Source organism: Aspergillus lucknowensis, assembly GCF_044049455.1.
Source record: "Aspergillus lucknowensis strain CBS 449.75 chromosome Unknown BJX67scaffold_8, whole genome shotgun sequence".
NCBI lineage: Eukaryota > Fungi > Ascomycota > Eurotiomycetes > Eurotiales > Aspergillaceae > Aspergillus > Aspergillus lucknowensis.
Window position 1 is genome coordinate 550549 of NW_027263552.1, and position 18754 is coordinate 569302.

Below are 18754 nucleotides of genomic sequence, written 5' to 3' on the forward strand. Positions count from 1 at the left end.
GGGAAAGTCGGACGGCGCTCCAGCTCGTTCTTCATCGGCGGTCCCGAGTTGGAAGCTCTTCTCATCTTCTCTCTTCGCTTTTCTTCCTGGTCGCGCAACATCCTTCGTCGCAACGCCCCCGCCTCCTCCCCAACCCAATGCGGAGCTTGTTCGGTGCCGAATAGAGAGCTCTGGTGGAATAGTTGTTTCGGCTCGCTTCTTTTCGCTTATCTGACCAGTCTGTGGTGAGTAACAGAGCCTCGATCGGCCGTTTTCCTTCCCCCCCGATCACTCCGTCAACATGAAGATACCCTTTCGCCTCCGCATCTTCGCTCCTTTTATTGCTTCTCTGGGATTTATCCTGTTGCCTTTCTGGCCACTGGGGAAAGCGCCATCTCCTAAAGGCGTTTTCGGAATGGCGCAACCGGTCAATACATCATGGTCTCCGCAACGATTGTCTGGCGTCCGTTCTCGAAGACGTTTCTCCCGGTCGCATTCAAACTGATTCAAATCCGGTGCAAGATATACAAGTCAGTGGTCTAAATAACGGCCTTCGGAACCGGATTAATTATAATTGGCGTTTAATAAGGGTGCTGGCTATCATTCGAGTCCCTAGAGCGGGAATCATTGACCTGGGCTTTCATGGCTCCTGCCTGCAACGTCTTCTGCAGTCCCATTTGGAACGAGAGCTTCAGGGTCCTCGAGGGATCTTTCTTATCTCCTTTCGTTCACGGAGCTACGGTCTATGCTGGCAACTCTTTAGATGCACTCATGTTCGTCGTTGGAATCATGTTACTAACTACTTTGAAGACCACAGGACTGGACCGCAGCGCAGCATCATAAAATCTCCGGCGTACAGACCAATATCTCGCCTACGTCTCGAACACTGCCCACGTTGAAGCCGAGGCGAAAAGACGCCGCTCTTCCATCCTCATTTGGTTCCTGCGATATTGAGATCATCGTCCTCAAGGTGATGCCCAACACCCCAGACGCGGCTCAGCCTTCGGCCGAGCAGCCAAACTTGGCTGCTGAGTCGGTTGGTCTCTCGACATCGGCGCCCTCAAATACAAATGCCACCGAGCCTTCACACCCAGCCGTTGACGTTTCCCCGCCTCCAATTGATAAGGTTATGCCGGCCAGCGAGACATCTCTTCCAACTGCAGATGCGTCATTACCACCATTCGACTCGACGATACCCGCACTTCCTCCGATTGATACCTCGTTACCGCCGCTAGACACCGCATTGCCGGCTATGGACGGCCTGCATGGTTCGGAGTCAAATTTTTCGTTCCCTGACTCGAGGTTCGACGAGCATGAGGGGTCCAGCAATGGTGTGGCTGGTAATGGGTCGCTCGGTCACGAGAATCATAATACGGAGCAACATCGGCCTTCCTCCTCCACCCCTGGTCCTCACACCGCGGCGCCTTCCAATGGTGTACAACCTCCACCTTCCGGGCAACAGCACCAACCGCTGCATCATTATTCAACTCAGCAGAACACCACGATACAGCACCATCCCCAACAGCCCCATGCTCCAGTGCACCAACAGTCGCAGCAGTCACCTGAGATGTATCATCATCAGCAGAGCGCTTCCCCTCCTCTAGGTAACCCTTCAATGCAGGGACAGCCTTCACATATCCCGCAAGCGCCCATTGGATCGCCCATGCCGCCGATGGCCTCGGTTAGCCAGTACATGGCGGGATACCCCTCACAAATGGGGATGAACTCAAGTGGGCAGATGCATTATCAATTGCAGGGAGACTCGAATAGGGCGTTATCAGCTAGCAGACACAAGAAAGAAGTCAAGCGCCGGACGAAAACCGGGTGTCTAACATGTCGCAAGCGACGGATCAAGGTACGTGAACGATTCCTAGATTATTGCGTGATAGAGTTGTAAATGCGTGGGGAAGAAGAAATGGGCGAAAGTGCAGCGCACGAGGGGCATGGGAGGTGACTTTGTGCTGCTTTCGCTTGCGTTGCCAAAATTCTTCGGCTCGCGTCCAGCCCACTCACCACCACCTTCCGCTGCAGAAACCCCGCCATTCACTGTCGCTTGTTGTCGCTCGCTCCTCCAATCCCTCGGGCGCATTTATTCTCTTTCCCTTTCTTCCATTGCTGCTTTTCTCCCTTCCCGGGATCGTTGCTTTAATTTTCCTCCTTCGAGAAACTAATGCTTCCCCGCTAGTGTGACGAAGGACACCCTGTCTGTCGCAACTGTGTCAAGAGCAAGCGCGAATGCTTAGGCTACGACCCTGTCTTCAAACAACCTACCCCTTCTTCGATACAGCCAGCTCCTAATCCTCAGCCGTCGCTGGTGGTGAATCCGCAGGATCCTTCTTCCTCTCAAATACCTTCCTATCCTGCGGCCCCTCCAGGCTACGTGCCTGCGTCGTCTCAGGCTTTCGCTCCCTCGCAATCTCCCTCTACATCTACTGAGCGCCACGACTACAGCCCATCCATTGACCCTTCACTCAACCAAAATAACACAGCCGACATGACCAGCGTCCAGAATGTTGCTGATGGCGGTTTGCAACCCACTGTTAATCCGGCAACCACCACGACGGGGAACTCGGAGCCGACAAGCTTCAGGTGTAAGTTTTCGCTCACAGTTTGCTGTTAACTTTATTGACATACGGTTTAGTGAAACAAGTCCAGATAAGCGACCTCCTCGCCCTGCGAGGAATTTCACCTCCGCCACCCCATCCTATCACTGCCCTTCCGCCCAATCGCCTCGAGGAAATCCAAGCTGTGTTCCTCACAACATATGCCCCTGCCATTGATAAGTTTTTCGAGACACGCTGGTTCTCCGAAAAAGCTCTGAGCCATCTACTGGCCAATGCCCAATTGATGGCGGAGTACTCTGCGCTAATTGAAGCCTTCAACGACCGAAACTTGGGTGACCCCAATGTCCTTGCGCGGCTAGAGAGCTTCGAAGCGTCTGTTGTCTGGAGTACCATGACCCTATGTCGCCATGTGATGAGCGTATCGAATGGGAATCAGCAAGACTATGATCTCTTAGCAACTTCTAAACGGCTCGACGTCATTGAAGCCATGATTACCGGCGACCATTTAGATTCGAATCCTCTCTCCCAGTTCCCGACTCGAGAGCCGGCTGCCAACCCGCCGACGTTAGGTGACCAGCTGACGCAGCGACAGCTTGATTTCTGGAGTGCTATTGGCTACTTCTTGACCCTTCATGACAACGAGGCTAGCGCTGCGAAGGAGATCGACGATACGTTGTCCCGTTGCCGGACGCTTCTGGATACGTACGAGAATCGGGATGTCATCTACTCAATTGCAATTGCGCGGCATCTAGGCCAACGATGGGCCGATTTCCCGCATAGCTTCCCTCAACCAATCACAACAAACGAAAAGGACGCCGGAGCGAAGCTCTATGTCGCACAAAAGTTCCTTGAACAAGAAGCCGGCGGGAAGGGCACCACGCAAGTCATCAAACGCCTCTGTGGAATGGTCGTCCGATCCTGGTTTGTTTCGCGAGAATAGACTGGGGCTTACCCTAGATTTCTCATTCTATTTGACGAATTTTCTTTCCTGTAATATGAAAATACCAGCGTGTTGGTGAGATTCGCCATGTTACGGTCGTTTGAACTAGACCATATGTTTGTCTCACCCCTTCTCTTCTGCTTATGTGTGTGGTTTCTGGTGGAGTTCGCTGATATATCCCACTTTTGATATCGTATTCATTTGTTCACCTTGGCCAACTTATCTATCACGGGAGACGTTCAAGGACCAGGAGTTTTTTTACAGTTCTACCTATCTAGGACATGGCAGCACGATGGCGTTCCGGCTGCTTTGGTTCTAGAATACAACTTCGATTTGAAATACAGATGTGATCCACTCGTGTGAAACTACTACTTGGGGTCCGATTTGTCAAATACAAGTCGTTCAAGCTCAATTAGCAACTCTATCTATCTATCTATCTATATATATATACCCACGGATGCATCTCTATTCCAGTAAGACCTTCTGGAAGCCAAGCTCCCTGGTTAGTTCAGAGATCGGCCTGTTCAAAAACGGGACTCTTCAACTTCCCCGTCTCTAGCGCTAAGCGCACATTCTCAATAGCCCATTCTTCCATCCCGGTTTGTGTCTTGCGCTAATCGTCAGCTTCTCCTGATCACTTACTAATGAATCCATGAAATGACACACGTACCTCGACCGTCCACGTTCCCATATGCGGCACAAGCAAGACATTGGGATTCCGAACAAGTCCTGGGTGAATCTGAGGCTCTTCTTCGAAGACGTCAAGCCCCGCAGAGTAGACCTTCCCGCTGTCGAGCGCTTGGACGAGAGCATCCTCATCGATAACTGCCCCGCGGGCCGTGTTGACAATCACCACGCCAGTCTTCATCTTTTCAAACTCCTGTTTGCCGATGATATGCCTCGTGTGTTTCTAGGCCCCTCGTTAGCACCAAATCCCACATAAATCCATCACCACCGAGGTCATCTAGAGGGTCCGACATGGGGAGTGATCGCAGAGGGTGGGTGGGGGCAACCTACATTCAACGGCAAATTCAGACTAATCACATCACTCTCCCTCAAAAGCTCCTCAAAGCTCACGTACCGCGCACCCCCCGCAAGCTCCGCACTCAACTCGCGCCGATTATGATACACAACTTTCATCCCGAACGCCTCGGCCTTCTTCTTCAGATTGCGTCCGATCCCGCCCATACCTAGGATGCCGAGGGTTTTATTTTCCGGGTCGTGCCCGAGGCGCGGGGGAGGGATACCGCGCCATTTCCCCTCGCGCAGGGCGTGCATGCCTGCGTTGAAGTTCCGGAGGGCGCCGATGATCAGGAACATGTTTACGTCTGCGGTTGCGTCGTCGACGGCTGTGGGGACGTTGGAGACACGGAGGGGCGGCGTGCGGGCGCTGCAGGCGTGGACGTCGACTTGGTCGTAGCCGGCTCCTGGTGGCGTGAATTTTGCTGCGTTAGTATCTATGTTCGTACTACTGGTGTACATGTACTTCCCCCGGATAGAATCTGCACGAGTGGAGGTACGGAGAAAATGGAAAAGACATACCGCAATGCGCGAGGAACACTAGACTCTTCGGTAGGGCGTTGACCAATTCCTCATCGAAGAGTCCCGTTATCGAAGCAGAGGCGAAGGTGCGGTATGCGACGACGACGCCGTCGAGCTTCCCGGATTTGCATTCTGCGATGAAGTCGGCGCGGTTCGTGGCGGTGGGTGTTATGAGATCTCCGACTGCGCTGAGGGATTCCCAGGTTTTGTGGGCGCTGTATAGGTCACGGACAGGTTGGCTCTCGGCTTGAATGATGAGTATGGAAGGGGAGGCGGGTTTGCTTTGGTATGCTGGTGGATGTGGTGACGTACTGCTCGATTTCGCCGAGGAGAAGAACCTTCGGCTTTGATGTCATCGTCAGAATGGTTTTCTATTTCTTTTGGGTATCTTGTATCTGTGGTTGTCAGCAGGAGCGTTTAATTGTATGGTGAGTCAGTACGTATCGACTGGTGGTGTATCGGTTACCTTGGAGAGTGATAAGATTGGCAAAAACGGCTCAATTGCACCACAACTGTTTGCAAAACCCGGGCTGGGAGTATAAGAAAGAATACAAGCAGATGTGCTAAGGAAATTTTCTTGACAGAACGACGAGAAATAATGAAGCGAGAGAAGAGAGAGGAAGAGAGTGAGGGTGTTGGAGACGAGGCTCCCCCACGTGCCCCCACTATTATCGCCAGGTCTCGCGATGAATTCCTCAGAAGGTCACTCGACGCCTGTCGCTCGCCGTTCTGGGCATTGGTCTCCTCTCGGGCTCTTCTCCCCCGCAATGCGCCATTCTCAGCCGGTGAAGTGGCGCAGTTTTTGTGCGCTACAACCTGTCCGCTTGTGTGTTGGCGGGGGTATCTATGCATCGGAAGAAGGCCGATGGAGCGAGATCCAGAGCTTCACTCCGCCCTGATGGGTATTTCCGACCCTTAGTATGCGTGTGCTATTTTTCCGGGGTACGATTAATATACAAATTTCGTCTTTCCAGCTGTTCGGCCGGGTCCGGTCACCCCTCGACGAGGACCCTGGTCCAATCGAACTTCCTCCACCGACTCTGGAACCCGCCAACGCGTCGGTCTCCTCCCCGAGTCCAGCGTCCCTGTCGCTTGATTACCTCCGGGCCCGCGTCCAGCATCCCCCCAATAACCTCGCGCGCGAAGAGATCACCCTTTGGCCACCGATTTGTGTCCTCGACGACATGCCCCAAACCACCATCTAGCTGAAACCACACATGGAAGTATGGCATCTCCTTGGCAAGCGTACGCCGGAAGGCATTTCGACCAAGGCCCTGTTTGGCCTTGGCTAGGGTATCGATTAGCTTGCGGTGCTGCGTCCACTCCTCGTCTGCGGAGAGGATGGCTTCTTTGAAGAATGCAGGGGACGTCTCTCCAAGGCTGTACGGAAGAGGGACAGCTTCCATGGATGCGTGCCGCTTCCGGTGCGGCTGGGCAGCATTCTCGTAGAAGATGACATCGCGGCCTTGGTCGTGATACATTCGGGTGAGGCTCTTCATGAAGTTTCGGATTTCCTCCCATTCGTCATCGTCGCATTCGAGGAGGTTGGTACGGTGCTGGATCGGCACGATTGTGGCGCCTCCGGAACTTATTTCCGGCTCTGTGGGTAGTGTCAGGAAGACTCGCGTGGCGAGTGATACTACCGGCGCGATCGGGGGAGTGTTTGTGTCTTCGTGATGACATAGAGGGCAGTTGTCTAGAATGCGGTTCATCTTCTGTAGTTCGTTGATCGTAGTGTTCTTGATGTCAATCTCTGATCGATGCACCCGGCGGGCCAGCTTGGAAGCATTGTCATCCATGTACTCTAAATCGTTCTGCTGATTGTTAAAACCTCATTGATCTCGACGCTTTGTTTCGGAGACATACCTCAAATTTTGCATCCTTAGATATCCTCTCCGCAAGGCGCCGTCCCTCACCACCAAATTGTCCGCGAGTCCGGCGCTCCTCTTGCACCATATCCTCAATCGTCATGTCCTCGTTCTCTTCGACCTTTCCCCTTTCCAAACCTCTTTTTGTTTCGATAGCCTTGACCTCATTGCGCTTCCCGGCCAACATCCTGTTCTCCATGACCCCCAGCACCATGACATCTGGCTCCATCCGATTAGCCATTGCGGCAGCAGCAGCATTATATCGCTCCTCAAGTTCCGTCGCATCCGGTGCGCCTTTAAGCTTCGCTCTCATCATCTGCGCTTTAAGCTTGTTCAGCGTTGTCAAGTCGAGATGTTGCGTACTCTGCTCGGGAGCGTCTGTTTTCGTGGGCTGTCCTTGGTCACGAGCGCTCAGCTCTTCCTCAGGATTCCGGACATGCTGGTGGGGGTTGCGGTGAACATTGGCCTTCTGCTTTCGCTCCTGGAAAAGCTCCCCCGTTGGTTTCTCCTTTCCCACATATCCTTCACCGTAGGTTTCCCGACGATCTAACTCAGCCTCCTCCTCCCGCGCATCGTCGAAAGACCGTAGATCCCCAAACCGTTCGATCGCAACTTCCTCCACAGCCCGTCCGCTCTCCTCCGCTTCCCTAAACACGCCCTTAAGCTTGGTCATCCTCCACCCCGAACCCGCATCACCAAAGGTATAATTCACCTCATGCGCTGCGGGCTGGTTCTCAATCTCCTCAAGCGCCCGCCCATCTTGGAGATCCCGCAGGTGCGTATTCAGTTCCCTGTCGTGAATCTTTAGCTCAAAGTCGGCCTGCAGCATTCGGGGCTTCGGCTCCTCCTCTAGGCGCGTTGTGTCGCGTCGGTGGACATAGTCGATGTCTAAGGCAGACGGTGCTTCCATCCATGCGTCCCGCTTCAGCCTTGTGGGCTCTTCCTGGACTACTTCCGGGGTTGGAGGTGTCTGATCCTCATCCCGACTTTCACGGTGACGACGTTTATGGCCGTCTCGGTCGTCGTAGTCGGACGCATGTCGCGATCGTTTATGTCTGTGACCATCCTCATCTCGATGACGCGACTCCCGCTCTCGGGATCTTGAATGGTGTCTGTGAGAGCGGTGGTGTCGGTGCCGACGCTCCCTTTCGCGCTCCCGATCGTTGTTGCGATGTCGATGTCGATGTTTCTCCTTGTCGCTCCTCTCGTGTCGCCTTTCCCGCTCGCGCTCCTCGGCGAGAGATTTCTCAAAATCTTCGAGCGTCATTACCGATTGAATGAGCTCTGCTCAGCTTCGGTGGGAGGAGAAGGTGCCGAAAATAATGACGTCGAACGAAATGGTCGAGACCGTTTTCTCTCACCGCCTTCCGGGAAATTTCCCCTCATTTTTTGAGGTCGAAAAGCGATTTTCATCGTCATTGTTTCTGGCGCTCAAAAAGCCGACCAACCTGGGTTGATTTGCTTCTTTGCTTTTGGTGTTCTTAATTTTACTCTTGGATCAAAAGAGAGAGCTTGGGATTCCTGCATCATGGCCGCAACCCCGGTCTCCGTCGTCTGCGTGGGGATGGCAGGTATGTTCCCCGCCCTCTCGACTCGCAAGGCTCAACGACTATGGTACTGACAGAATATACTTATAAATAGGCTCAGGGAAGACAACATTCATGCAAAGAATAAACTCTCACCTACACTCAAAAAAGCAGCCTCCCTACGTCCTCAACCTCGACCCCGCAGTGCACTCCGTCCCCTTCGAAAGCAACATCGATATCCGCGACTCAATTAACTACAAAGAGGTCATGAAGCAGTATAACCTCGGCCCTAACGGCGGTATCCTGACATCATTAAACCTCTTCGCAACGAAGGTCGATCAGATTATTGCGCTGTTAGAGAAGCGAACGGCGCCGAACCCCTCCAACCCCGCCGCTAAACCGATCAATCATATCCTCGTTGATACACCAGGACAAATTGAGGTGTTTGTGTGGAGTGCGTCTGGAAGTATCCTGCTTGAGACGCTAGCCTCGTCTTTTCCGACTGTTATTGCCTATATTATCGATACTCCCCGCACGAGTTCCACGAGTACGTTTATGAGCAATATGCTCTACGCATGCAGTATCTTATACAAGACGAAGCTGCCGATGATTCTGGTCTTCAATAAGACGGATGTTCAGGACGCCGAGTTTGCGAAGGAATGGATGACAGATTTCGATGCGTTCCAGCAAGCGCTCCGGGGGGAAGAGGAATCCGGGCAATTCGGGACTGAGGGGGGTGCTGGAGGATTTGGTGCTGGAAGTGGGTATATGGGGTCTCTCCTCAACAGCATGAGTCTTATGCTGGAGGAATTCTATCGACATCTTAATGTTGTTGGCGTTAGCGCCATGACGGGAGAGGGAATCGACGAGTTCTTCGAAGCGGTTGAGGAGAAGCGCCAGGAATTCGAGCGGGATTATAAACCGGAGCTTGAACGGAGGAAAAAGGAGCGCGAGGAGAAGCAGGCGACACAACGAGAAATCGAACTCGGGAAATTGATGAAAGACATGAATCTCTCGAGCGCTCGTCGGTCCAAGGGTGCGGATGAACCCGAGACCGTCAGTGAAGCGGAGGAGGAAGCGGAAGAAAAGGCTGGGGCGGTAGGGAGAGCCTACGACCTAGAATCGGATGACAGTGACGAGGAATCGCATGTCCCTCGGGCAGGTGATGATGAAGGGCTCAGTCAGCGGTATCAAAGCGCCCTGGCGGACTCCCATGCTGGACCGTCTGATGAAGATTTCAGCTTCGCGCGCTACCTGCACAAGAGCAACCTTAATCGGTAGCATTGACGGATGATATGTTCTGCTACCATGGTCATTTCTGGTGCTGTGGCGTTTCTACGACTTTCATCCAAGGCGTTCCATCCCCCTCAAGCATAATAATAGAACGAGTTCTTTGAACTAAAAGCAAACACATACGAACTACTTTGTACGTGGCATGACTGAACTTGCACAGAATTGTTGGTCAATTTGTGAGCCCAATTCAAATCGAACGCGATACATACCTACTCGATTTTCCCTCGTCCACGAATGATACCTGCCCTGGGGCCGCTATTTATCCAGCGGGGTTGCAAGCCAACCTTGGGAAGGCACACGGTTGACCCGGATGAGATCAACACATAGAACACTCTCATTCCCCACAAATGGCATGATATTGTGTTAGATTACCGGGGCATAAAAGCGGTGCCTGCTCCCGGTATTCGATTAATTTATCGAGGCTGAAACTGACAAGATGGCGCTCGTAGAGGGAATGAGATGTAGTTGATGCCGTTGGTATCGCCGTTCAGGTCTGGAAGACGTTCCGCGAAAGCTGCAGCGGCAGTGGCGTCCCAAAGCCGTATATGTCTTCTTGAGGTCAACCCGATTAAAGACAGGAACCTTTTACCCTGGTGTCGACGATGCTATGTTTACACGTGACAAAAGCTCAAGCCTGCAGTGCTCGGATCGCGCAGCCAGACGAGGCTGATCACACAGCCCCCTCAAATGACTGCAAGGCTGAAAGAAAAAGCAAAAGAGGCTCATGAACCCATATAAGATCAAGGTAAGAGAACCCAGTCGAAGCAAGAGACGACGACGGCATATCTATTGTGCAAATGGACTTGGATGCGGCACTCAACCGGAAAAGGGCGCAGATACTTGTCGCTCTGGAGGAAGCCATCGCTCGCTTCTCAGCAGATGCCCAGTTGGTTACCACAGCATCGGACTTGCCACAGGTGCAGAAACTTCGCTTGGTTCAAGATCTGGCGAAACATTCGGTGGGGGTCCTGTCTCGTTTCTGGAAGGACACAGGGTTTTATTCCCCCCAGCGAATACCGGAATATCTTCAGGTCTCTCTTTACAGCTCCTTAAACCCGTCTGGTACATCGCTCCGGCACACAGGGAAAAGGAATATTTATTGACTGTGGCACAGAGAGAGTGTTTACATCCCTCGAATCATTCTTTGACTGGCTCCAGTCTCGTTCCACTGTATGTCATCCCAGGGAAGCAGATGGCCATTTACTGATGCGGAAACCATTCAAAGGCATCTGGATCCAACAATCTGCTGTACGTAACTTGTCAACTACTACATGTTCCGAGCGTCTATTGATGATGTATGCTGGAGTGTTGGCACCGTTGCAAATGAAATACGCCCACCCAATTCCCCAAGGCTCATGGGACTAAGAAGAACAGGATATGAAAATCTCCCATCTCCCCAACGGGTCCGCGTATATGCAGTAGTGGCAGCTTTACTTCTGGGGAGAAGTTCATTAGGTTACGAATGGAATGATTGCTATCACCTCCTCGCCACATTGCTGATCGGGACGTGGAGTAACGATCCCAGCTTATTGGCTGAGTTGAGAGAAGGTTCGTCAGTCCTTGAGACAATTGACAATTTTGAGATGGTATCCGTACTTACGAAGATCTGAAAGAGGAGTTATACCCATCTGAACTTCGCGCATACTATCAGAGTAACCCTCCATCGGATCCAGCGAGATGGCACGCTGTCAAAACAACATCGCTCGTACCAGCAGCGCTTTCCAGAACAGCAGTGAAGACACTCAAATTTCCCGACGACATTCCTGAGATAAAGTCGGACTGGCAATACGTACATATCTTCAAGCCTCATGCCAATCCGCCGACGTCCCGCATGCAATGTTCTATTTGGGGAAAGCACACGGCTGGGCCCAACCAGCAGACCTGGGATTCCGTCTTGGTCATAGCCGACCATAAGATGTGTGAGGTGTACAGGCATATTCTGCATGAGATCGGGGCACATACTGCTCAGCCTTTCTGGACCGAACAATCGCATGATTGGGTACAATCTCTCGAGTATCTGTACGTCCTTGGTATTAACAGTGCCCGGCTCCTAGTCCGTGAGGCAGTCGAAAGTCTCAAGCAGCTAGTATGTATACCAATATATTCGGATGCACATTGCTAATTCAGAAAGAAATACAGAAACATTGCTGATGGCGATTCGGGTGCTCTGCATTCCTGCCTGGTGTATGCGGAACATCTCAGTTACCACCGCAGATTGATTGACAGTATTCGAGATGAGCTTGAAGATCTTCCCATTCAATGGAGGGTGACCAAGCATACGCCGTCTTGGACTGATTCTATTCGAGACTCCTGTTGCACAGCCGAAAAGGAGATAACCAAAGCGCATAAAGAAGCGGTTGACTTACGGAAATTGGCATGTCATATCCTCTCCGCTCTCCCGTAGTGGAATACCTTGCTAACTGGAGTTCCTCCTTGTATCAGTTGATGGAACAGCATACCCTCTCCCAAGCCCGCACTACAGTCATCCTGACAATGCTAGCATCAACCTTTATCCCCATGGCATTCATGACAGTAAGCCCAACAGAAAACAATGGGACAACATCTACATGAATCATTCACTAACAAGTTACCAACACTAGTCATTCTTTGGGATGAACACAAGAGAAATCAATGGCTCATCGTGGCCAATAACCTACTTCATTGCAGCAGCTGTACCTCTCACCACTGTCACAATCCTTACCCCCCTGTATGGGCTTCGGTTATTCAACATTACCGCGCGTCTCCTTCAGGGTGATACCCGCTTGCGGAGATATTTCAAATGGGGCTTATTCTCGCTAGGGCTGTTACTCGCACTCATAGGCGCTATTTTGGAGACCCCTGACCGAAGAATAGTAGCCACCATTATATGGGGCGTGTCAGCCTTGATAGCTTGCCTTTTTAGTGCCGTATACATCATTCGGTTTCACCTGTCCTTGATACCTACAATGTTCGCCCGCCGAGGCCAAAGGACCGGGTTCGCGGGTGATAACCAGCCCCGCCACAAAACACAGACTCTCAAAAGGATCTCCATGCTTATATCTGTGTACGCAGTCGGTGGCTTGTGTGTTGTTTCATACCGTGTGTCATCCTGGCTTTTATTTGTAATTTACGTGAATTATGGGGGTGGAAGTTTGCTGGTTTGGCTACATAAGCGCGGTGTCTTGGAATAAATACAGATAAACGCTCTGCATTCAAACATCCAGATCCCGATGTGATGTTGTATTTCTTCAAAAAGAAGCACGAGCGGAGGCTGCGCTTCGGGGAGATGCCGAGGTCTCACAGCTCCGGTGTCGTTATAGTTCCATACTTGCTGTCTGTGTAAGGGCCACTGAACATTCTAATGGAGGAGCTGGTTGCTCAGCCATCCAACGAACTATGACATTCTTGACTTACCAGCGCAGATTTTGGGGCAAGCGGTCATTCAAAAATAGCTTCTATTATATACAGAAACCAACAAAAGAACCTTCTCATACTAGGCTGTAAAATTAAAGCACTTTACCTGAGCTCAACTCATGCTAATATTACAGTCATGCAAGCAAGGATTCCCACCACAGTAGTCCAACTCAACCTATGCCTCTCACCTCCATCTCCCGAACAATACGCCGTAAGGTTCGCAAAATTATCACTATCACACATGGTCAATTTCTGCAGCCGCGTCCGCGTCATATCAACAAGCGTATCATTGACCTGAACCGCACACGGATCCGCAGGCGGTGCTGGCCTCACCACAGCCCCGCACGAATACCCACTCGTAATAACACCTGGATCGAACATCCCCCGGATCCCAACGGAGACCGGCTCCGGACACGTCCGATTGTCGCGCGGCATGATGTCCATCGGGCGCCCCCCGATGTCTGTAGCGAAGTACACGACTCCCGACGGGAACGGCAAATACGAGTGGTCATGGATGAGCCCGCGCTCGTCTGAGCTGTTATAGTGACACGTGTACGGGACCAGGACCTCCCACTGGAGCTTCCACCGTCCTGACGTGCCATTGATTGTCGTATCCATCCCCTGGTAGACGAACTGGTCGTGGAGTTCGGTGCGGCCAAAGTCCCGTCGCAGGGCTGGTTCATTGGTATACGGGTTACGATAGTCGGCGTCGGCGGGCGTGATATCCTAGGAGACGGTCACGCCCATGTCCCAGACGAAGGGGGCGTTTTGGATGGCGAAGATGATCGGTAGGTAGACCATGGGGGTGTAAGTATCGTTGCGGGGGAAGACCAGGTCCACCTCGAAGCTCGAGATGGAGTCTGTAGCGGCGGCATGGCATAGTGCGGCCACGAGAAGGGCGCTTGTGAGCGTTATGGGAAGCATGGTAGCAGGAAAGGCGGAAGAGAGGGAATGAGGGAATCTAGCATAGCTTTTTCATCGCTTTTCGCCAGCCCTAAGTTGGGGAAGTCCCTTACTTAAGCTGCCGCAGTTGGGCATGTCCGTTGTTCATAAACGATCAGGGGTTCGTTTGCATGAAAAAAGTGAATGCCAAGCTATACATTTCCCCAAAGAAACACGGGCATGAATGCCAGGCTAATTAGAACATCAAGATCACTTCATGTCCCTGCCAGCCTTGTTGGCGCTAGACTGCGCCCAGCAAGGCCATAGCGCGGCTCGGTCCCTGTCTCCGGATCAGCCCCAGGCCTCCAACCCACCTTTGCGTTCCTTTCAGGAGATCAACCAGGCTTGTTGTATCTTAGCTTCCGTTCCCACGAAGCCTAAGCTTGCTTCGAGCTGAGATGTAGTCGACAGCGCAGAGAGGCAGGAGATTGAAGTGAGAGACCGAACTGCTGGCAAAGTTATCTGATCGACTTTTAACGGCCCGGATGCCGTCACCGTTATGGGAGAGAAAAGCAAAAAGGTGATGATGACTCGTTCCAAGTTTAAATCCCCGCGTTGTGATTAGCCAGCTGCAGCCACTCACATTAGCGTGTGATTCCCTGGTCGACCGGGCGGCTTTGCTGCGCCGCACTTCTCTAAATCCATACAATGCATCGATATTGTCGTTCTGGTGGAGACATAGTTTGAAACAACGTGTTTAACCCGATGTGACCCGACCAGGGGGTGTATCTCGCTTCGGGGAGGCTCTACTGGTATCTCAGGTTTCCCAGGCTGCTAATATCCTGCGCCCACCAACGAAACGGCGACGATGTATCGCGATGTTGGTACCAAGGGTCCCTTGGCGGGGGGCTTCTCGAACGGATGATACACGGCGAATGAACTGCACCTGCGTTTTCAGTTTGAGTTAGAGGCTGTTGAATAGGGAACGGTATTAGGGGAGGGTATCTCTGATATAGGGCGACTGGACCTGTATAAACCCATGCCTTTGGCTCAACGACTTCAGCGACATCTCACTTCACTTTCTATTGCACAGCCTGTCTTTACCCTCCATGAGCATGACGGCCTCCCTGCCCGACTTTCTCTGCAAAATGGCTTTCTTTTCCCTCCTCTCTCTTCTCCTATGTGTCCTTGGACCGGTGTCTGCATCTATGATCCCCTCCGGAATGCGTCGAGACCCTTGTCCCATCAACTGCAGGGATGCTTCACCAGATCCTGAGACATGGAATGCATACTACTACCCCGATCCTTGAATGATTGCAATCAGATCATGCTCTTGGACTTGGCCCTCCATGACTCTCTCACCACAAAGGCGGGGGCACATCACAAGATCCGAGCCTGTAGAGTGTCTGAAATGACTTCTTGGAATACAAGAAGGCCCGGACACTTGGTACGCCATATGTCATTCAGACCGTGGCGCTCCAGAGATCCGTGTCCGCCAGCCGAAGTGGTAGCTTCGCCGACTCCTGGATAGCCGCTACCGCTATGCGCGACTATATGAAGACCGTGGAGTCCACCCAGTCTTCAGTCATCTTCGCCAAATCAGGCAATGCCACCATGGGTATGTTTGTCGGCGGTGACTTTTTGGGTCTCGAAACCGCAGTCAAGATCATCGAAGACTTCGCCCAGGAGGTTGTTTCAACATAGGACATGCCAGATACCTTTATCCTTCAGCCGTGTGGTGAAGGCCGAAATGCCCGCCAGACCTTGGGTGTTATTGCAACCTCCGAAGGGGGGCTTGCCAATGTCCAAAGTGCTCTCCGGTCCTGGTCTCACGCCACATGTGTCGAAGGCGACCTCGAGACCACATCCATTCAATTGACAGTTGCCTATGCAGACCGGAGCAGCGTCATTCATCGTGATACTGCGCTGCATAATGGGTTGGATGGCCTGGAAAAGCGGGCAGAGTGTAGCACCATCTCGGTTGAATATGGTGACTCTTGCACCTCGTTAGCCAAGCGATGTGGCATCACCGGGGCCAAGTTCACGGACTTCAACTCCTACGACTCGGATCTTTGTTCCACCCTCGATCCGCGCCAACATGCCTAGTACATCTCCCGTCAGGTCGAAGATAAGACTATCTTCCTCTGCGTCCAAGATCCAGCCAAACAAAAAGCTATTAGATGCCAAGTGCTATCCATACCAATAATAATCCTATTTTTAGAAATATTTATGTAGGATACTAGATATCTACTACCCTATATACTAGCTATAAGAAAACTTATTTCTAATATCCTAGGAAAGACTATCCAAACCTCTTTAAGAATATTCTACTAACTAAATCCCGCTTGTTTAGCAGGTAATATTTTATTTTAGGATAGAACAGTCAGAGTTATTAGCTTGGTTGATTCTATGTAGGAATTCTATTAGCCCAGGCTATCCCAAGTTGTAACACAGATTTTCGAGCATAGTCTGTTCTGTTTTGGCAATCTTTCTAATAGTATATTTCCTATTAAAGATCTTTTCAATAGTAGACACTTCTTCTCTTTATATTTAGTGGTAACCAAGAGGGTGGTCGCATTAACAAGTCCTAGCTCCTCCTATAAGGCTGCTGTAGTTATGCACGAGAGATAGTAGTTAATATATTTAGTAGCTAGGAGAAATGTCTTAGGAAGAAGGTCTAGCTGGTCATGCAGTAGTATCAGGTAGTAGAGGAGGTTAGATTATATATACTAATAGTCCTTAGTTAGAGTGCTTAGGTTTGAGAGCATTCTGGTTTAAATATAGTTAGTAGCCCGTTAAATAGTCTTTGGAAAAGCCTACCTCTAGTTTCCTTATATAGTTAATAATCTCTATATTATATTCTTCCACCATGCAGGAACTATCTTGACTCGCAACTATTACATGGCTTCGCTTGACCACCTGCCTGGCTAAATATAGTTCCTATACTGTTTGCTAATAGTATTCTAGAATAAATAGCCTCTCAAAACTTTTAATAGGATCAAGACATGGCAACACAACATCCTTGGCTCTACTCGAGTAGGGTCCTGAGTGGTTTTCTAGGGTTACAGCTGTCTTTGCTATATCTTGCTGCGAGAAAGCTAGGTCTACTAGACTATCTGTTCCTTGGTGGAATTTATTGTGCACGGGCTCCCTAATCTTCACCTCTGGCTCATGATGAAGCTTGAATAGCGCGAGAAGACCGCTAAGAGATCCGCAAGCGGCACGCCTACTTCTCTACCCAGTCCTTAATAATATAGAATCTCTATCAACCGGGAGTTGGCAGTTCTGATCTCCAAGCAACCTGACCGGGGCCCAGACGCCAAGCCAAGAGCCAGCAGTAGAAGAGAAGACTGCATGTATGCAAGTAGCGTCTTTCATGGGAAGGACAAGGAGGGAAATATACCCTCTTGAAGATAATAAAGTCAAAGTCAAGACAGCAATGCGCTGTTTTTATCCTACCATAAAGAGGGATTAACAATGGCCTGGTAGTGGCAAGCTGTTACAGCATGGGCCTCCTCCGTCTTTATAATCTGATGGCAACCGCCTTTCCTCTCATAAACTATCGATCATTCCTTGGAACATCGTGGATACTCTTAGAATCGACAAAGGTCCGGCGATCAATGAATTCTGACCGCAAATTTGTAGCTGCATCCGGCAGGGAGAAGCCATATGTAGCGCATCGCCTTGTCTTTTAGCTTATCAAAGGGCAATACCCTCCTGTATGTCCGCCGTCCTCTTTCCCGTAATGGTCTCTAACAAGAACATGTGCCTTCTCAGTTTGCCCAACAAGCTACTGCTGTGCATTGATGAGCACGTCAGTGACACTCTGCGGAAAGTAGATTCGACATCCAAAAAGAAGACGACTCGGCAGTACTTTGGGCCATCCGGCAAAGGAAACGGCATACGGTGTGGAGATTAATCCAGGTCTACAAGTATGATGTGGACGGGGTCTATAGTGTGAGCACCCTGTTTATCAAGGCCGTTCGCTGAGAGTGGTGGTTAATATGCTCCTTGATAACCGCGAACACACCATCAACCATACGAACGATGATGGTCAATATGCCTTGTGGCAAACCACCGCTATGCTTGGCTGCATCCAATGGCCATGCCCCGGTGGCCCAGCAGTTATTACAGCATCAAGAAATTGACATTAATAGTCAGAGGCTTGCGCCCTACGCACCGTTCCTGACAGCCATTGCCTTAGATCAGGTTGAAGGAGCAATGCAGCTGTTGGAGTGTGGAGAACGACTGGATGTTAACGTCTCAACCCGCTGGAGAATCTACACTGTCCCTGGCCGCCCGCAGCGGACACCTGCAGGTGGTCGACCGTTCTGCAGGACCCACGGACAGACCGTTGCTTAGTTAACGTCCAAGGACGCACTGCACTCTGGTGGGCCAGCAACAAAGGCCAGACAGAAGTTGTGAGAAGGATACTGGCAGATGACCGTACTCCAGTTGATGTGATCAACGATAGTGAGGTAAATGTTTTGGAAACTCTGAGCAGCAACAATCATTGACGGGCATTATTTGTCTTGCTTTAAGTAATTTTGTACAAGATTGAGATGCTGTTTCGCAGCATATGAACGATTAGAGTATTATCATTTTACATGAAGAGTTGGGCAATATCGGACGGTATTGTAGTAGAATAAGAACGACGTGCTTGGAGATGTTACACCAGTTACTGTAGTTATCGTTAAAACCAGACATAGTAGTTGGAGCCGTTGGCTGCAATTATGCTAAGCTCGTCGCGCCCCCTCATCTCGCTCC

General features: G+C 51.1%; 8 protein-coding genes across 8 annotated transcripts; 4 read left to right on the forward strand and 4 right to left on the reverse strand.

The window, feature by feature from the left end:
• Window positions 1-804: 804 nt before the first annotated feature.
• BJX67DRAFT_324287 (putative C6 finger domain protein) lies at window positions 805-3764 on the forward strand. The gene is made up of 3 exons (XM_071027381.1): window positions 805-1834; window positions 2165-2570; window positions 2621-3764. Exons 1-3 carry the CDS (start codon window positions 953-955, stop codon window positions 3481-3483), a joined length of 2151 nt encoding a protein of 716 aa, XP_070888853.1. The 5' UTR covers window positions 805-952; the 3' UTR covers window positions 3484-3764.
• A 102-nt stretch (window positions 3765-3866) lies between these two features.
• Window positions 3867-5767, reverse strand: BJX67DRAFT_347232 (D-mandelate dehydrogenase-like dehydrogenase). Its single transcript, XM_071028505.1, has 6 exons — window positions 5492-5767; window positions 5338-5420; window positions 5026-5240; window positions 4501-4910; window positions 4154-4393; window positions 3867-4090 (listed from the first exon to the last, which is right to left on the reverse strand). The coding sequence occupies exons 2-6, from the start codon at window positions 5379-5381 to the stop codon at window positions 3992-3994; spliced, it is 1008 nt and encodes a 335-aa protein (XP_070888854.1). The 5' UTR covers window positions 5382-5420; window positions 5492-5767; the 3' UTR covers window positions 3867-3991.
• On the reverse strand, window positions 5126-6025 carry BJX67DRAFT_324299 (uncharacterized protein). The gene is made up of 3 exons (XM_071027382.1): window positions 5492-6025; window positions 5338-5420; window positions 5126-5240 (listed from the first exon to the last, which is right to left on the reverse strand). Exons 1-2 carry the CDS (start codon window positions 5875-5877, stop codon window positions 5384-5386), a joined length of 423 nt encoding a protein of 140 aa, XP_070888855.1. The 5' UTR covers window positions 5878-6025; the 3' UTR covers window positions 5126-5240; window positions 5338-5383.
• Window positions 5761-8189, reverse strand: BJX67DRAFT_347235 (putative cell cycle control protein (Cwf19)). The gene is made up of 2 exons (XM_071028506.1): window positions 6892-8189; window positions 5761-6839 (listed from the first exon to the last, which is right to left on the reverse strand). The coding sequence occupies exons 1-2, from the start codon at window positions 8158-8160 to the stop codon at window positions 6018-6020; spliced, it is 2091 nt and encodes a 696-aa protein (XP_070888856.1). The 5' UTR covers window positions 8161-8189; the 3' UTR covers window positions 5761-6017.
• A 232-nt stretch (window positions 8190-8421) lies between these two features.
• On the forward strand, window positions 8422-9700 carry BJX67DRAFT_370666 (putative ATP binding protein; the record flags this gene model as incomplete). The annotated part of the gene is made up of 2 exons (XM_071030948.1): window positions 8422-8464; window positions 8535-9700. 2 exons carry the CDS (start codon window positions 8422-8424, stop codon window positions 9698-9700), a joined length of 1209 nt encoding a protein of 402 aa, XP_070888857.1.
• A 1147-nt stretch (window positions 9701-10847) lies between these two features.
• On the forward strand, window positions 10848-12321 carry BJX67DRAFT_324374 (uncharacterized protein). The gene is made up of 4 exons (XM_071027384.1): window positions 10848-11260; window positions 11326-11798; window positions 11844-12244; window positions 12313-12321. The coding sequence occupies exons 1-3, from the start codon at window positions 10984-10986 to the stop codon at window positions 12114-12116; spliced, it is 1023 nt and encodes a 340-aa protein (XP_070888858.1). The 5' UTR covers window positions 10848-10983; the 3' UTR covers window positions 12117-12244; window positions 12313-12321.
• Window positions 12322-13456: 1135 nt separating this feature from the next.
• Window positions 13457-14598, reverse strand: BJX67DRAFT_347239 (uncharacterized protein). The gene has a single exon (XM_071028507.1). It carries the CDS (start codon window positions 14027-14029, stop codon window positions 13832-13834), a length of 198 nt encoding a protein of 65 aa, XP_070888859.1. The 5' UTR covers window positions 14030-14598; the 3' UTR covers window positions 13457-13831.
• A 1096-nt stretch (window positions 14599-15694) lies between these two features.
• BJX67DRAFT_378927 (LysM peptidoglycan-binding domain-containing protein) lies at window positions 15695-16093 on the forward strand (the record flags this gene model as incomplete). Its single annotated transcript, XM_071032438.1, has 1 exon — window positions 15695-16093. One exon carries the CDS (start codon window positions 15695-15697, stop codon window positions 16091-16093), a length of 399 nt encoding a protein of 132 aa, XP_070888860.1.
• Window positions 16094-18754: the final 2661 nt, after the last annotated feature.